The sequence below is a fragment of the Marmota monax genome, unplaced genomic scaffold (genome assembly GCF_021218885.2).
Source record: "Marmota monax isolate L192 unplaced genomic scaffold, Marmota_monax_Labrador192_F-V1.1 WCK01_AAM20220418_F8-fsc00114, whole genome shotgun sequence".
Lineage (NCBI taxonomy): Eukaryota > Metazoa > Chordata > Mammalia > Rodentia > Sciuridae > Marmota > Marmota monax.
This window is the reverse complement of record NW_026694943.1, coordinates 2833306-2835964: the sequence shown is the minus strand read 5'-3', so window position 1 is coordinate 2835964 and position 2659 is coordinate 2833306. Positions and strand designations below refer to the sequence as shown.

General features: G+C 44.6%; 1 protein-coding gene across 1 annotated transcript; it reads left to right on the top strand.

Annotated features, from left to right (window-relative positions):
* Window positions 1-1304: 1304 nt before the first annotated feature.
* On the top strand, window positions 1305-2327 carry LOC124081210 (UL16-binding protein 3-like). The gene is made up of 2 exons (XM_046427415.2): window positions 1305-1609; window positions 1870-2327. The coding sequence occupies exons 1-2, from the start codon at window positions 1537-1539 to the stop codon at window positions 2241-2243; spliced, it is 447 nt and encodes a 148-aa protein (XP_046283371.2). The 5' UTR covers window positions 1305-1536; the 3' UTR covers window positions 2244-2327.
* The last annotated feature ends 332 nt before the right edge of the window (window positions 2328-2659 follow it).

The following is a 2659-nucleotide window of genomic DNA, read 5'->3' as shown; positions in this document are numbered from 1 at the left end:
CTGAATCTCTAATTGTGGGGTATTGAATGCAAATGGATCTCAGTCATTAAGAGGAAGGGTTTGAAAGGTTAGAGGTAATGGGACAGAGGAGAGTGAGGTTGGGAGAAAATACAGACTTGGGAAGAAAGCAGATAGCAAAAGAGGCAGGGAAAAGAGGAGAAGCAGTATGTAGAAGGAAGGAACTCATATAACCTCCAGCAAGCTCTGCTTCCCCTACAGAGACTGGGTATTCACAGTGAATTTTGTTTTTTAACATCTGCATTTCTAATTTTTAGAATTCTATTAATAAGTAATTCTGTTTTGCATTACCTGCTAACCATGCCTTTGACAACCTTTTTCTACATTGAATTTCAATAGACTGGTCCTTAGTCCTCCAATGGTAGGTTTGGGGCATGCCCACACCCAGGGGAAGAGGCATACCTGCACATGCCTGGCTAATTTTGCCTGTTTCTCTGATATTTATTCTCAATAGAATGTCTCCAGTATATTCCACTAGCTATCTTCTTTTGCTACTTCTGCTGCTAGTAGAAGCTTGGAAGACTGTGAGTCATGAGTGTTAGCAAGAACTGGTTAGGGGTTGGGTTTGTAGCTCAGTGGTAGAGCACTTGCCTTGCATGTGTGAGGTACTGGGTTTGATCCTCAGCACCAAATAAATAAATAAAATAAAGGTTTTGTGTCCATCTAAACTAAAAATAAAATAAAAAATAAAAAAAATAACTGGTTGGAAACAGGGAGAATAGATTGGGGCTCCATGCTGGGCACAGATAAGTGGATACGTCTTCTAAAGAATGGGGAAAGGGTGTGGTTTGGCTAGAGAGGTTCCCCGGAATCTGATAATCAGCTCATAGGGCTCCAGCCTAGGACACCAGACTAGGTTCTGTGCTCCTGTGTGGCAGCTCCCCTCTGCTGCCATGTTCCTGTATCTACTCCATGATGACCTCCTGAACACCAAGACCCATGATGAATTTGGCCTGTGATCTCTGATGCCTCCTTTTTCTCTCTATTGGAAATACTGACTGTTCAGCTAGGTTTTAAGTTTCAGGAGGACAGATACCATCTTGTATTTTTTGTACCCAGAACTTGGTAGAGGTCACTGAAAGTGCATTCAGATTTTCTCCTGGTACAACTGTGCCTGTGAGGGGTCCCTGATAGCATGAGAGCATCCTACAACCTCAGTTAAAGGTGACACCAAAATAAGGATCTAGAAGGTTGACGGGGTCTAGGATGAAGACTCTTCCCTCTGCCAGCTTGGCCCTTCAGAGGGAGTCTGGGAGTCACAGAAGGATGGGGAACTAATGGTCCTCTTCTCCCTGTCCTGAACCTCACTTCCATGTTTCTCTCACAGGTACCCACTCTCTTTGCCTCGACTTCACTGTCAAATCTCAGTCCAGACCTGGGGAGTCCTGGTGTGAAGTGCAGGGCTCAGTGGATAAGACCGCTTTCCTTCAGTATGACTGTGAGAGCAACAAGATCAAACCTTTGGGTCACCTGGGAAGGGAGGTAAATGCCACCAAAACATGGACACAATTGACCGAAATGCTGAGAGAACTGGGGCAAGATCTCAGGATGACCCTGCTTGACATGGACTTGGAAAAAAATAAGACCACGGGTAAGCATGGAATGGGGTGAAGAGATAGAGCAGGAGAGAGGAAGGGGTGGAGTGCGCATGTGGAGGAGGCTCTGGATGTGTTTGTGTAAAAGAGCTGGACATTGGCCCAGCCTTAGAGGGATGTGGGGCTTAATGGGCAAGAAAGGGCAAATCTGGGAGAAAAGAATACAGGCCTCTAAATGTGCAGAGAAACGCTCAACCTATTGGGAGGTGACGGATCTATCAAGAGTGGGAGATGATGCTTTTGTTGTGTATTGCAGGTCATCTCACCCTGCAGGCCACGATGTCTTGTCAGCTTGAAGGAAAAAATCACATTGGTTCATTCTGGAATTTCAGCATTGATGGACAGCCATCTCTCTGCTTAAATGTGATGCACATGGAGTGGACAGTGATTAATCCTAGAGCCCGGGGGATCAAGGAGAAGTGGGGGAATGACAAAGAACTGACAGAACGTTTAAGGAAGGTCTCCATGGGAGATTGCAATCACTGGCTCACGGGATTCTTAAAGTACCAGAAGGAAATGCCAGGTAGGGAGCTGAGTTATCATGATATAACTCAGCAGAGTGGGAAAGATGTGGAAGTTCTTTTTAAAAGTCTGATGACTTTCCTGTGGGGTGTGAGCATGTACATGTAATGGGAAATTTGTTGGGCTGAATGAATGACTGATTTCTTGATGGGCTTCCTGTCTGGATGGTGATAGCCATATGGATTTATGATCAGCCTCTTTTCCCATCTCACTTACCAAGTTTTCTTCATTATGTACAAGCCCCCACTGTCCATTAAACATTTATACAGTCATTAATGGTCTGATAACTAGTTCCCAGGTCTATATACATTTCTGTAAACTTCCAGGCCTTCTCTTCTTCCTGTGTTATAATTACCCTTCAACCAGCTCCAGTGTTAACTTCTTACGAAGCCTTCCCTACCTCCCCCAGACAAAATTAAGCATCACCAGTTGTTTCAACCTCCAAAATGTTATAAGTATGGTAAATATGCCAAATTGGATGGACATTTGCTGTCCCCTTCAGTAGTAATGTGAGCTCCATAAGG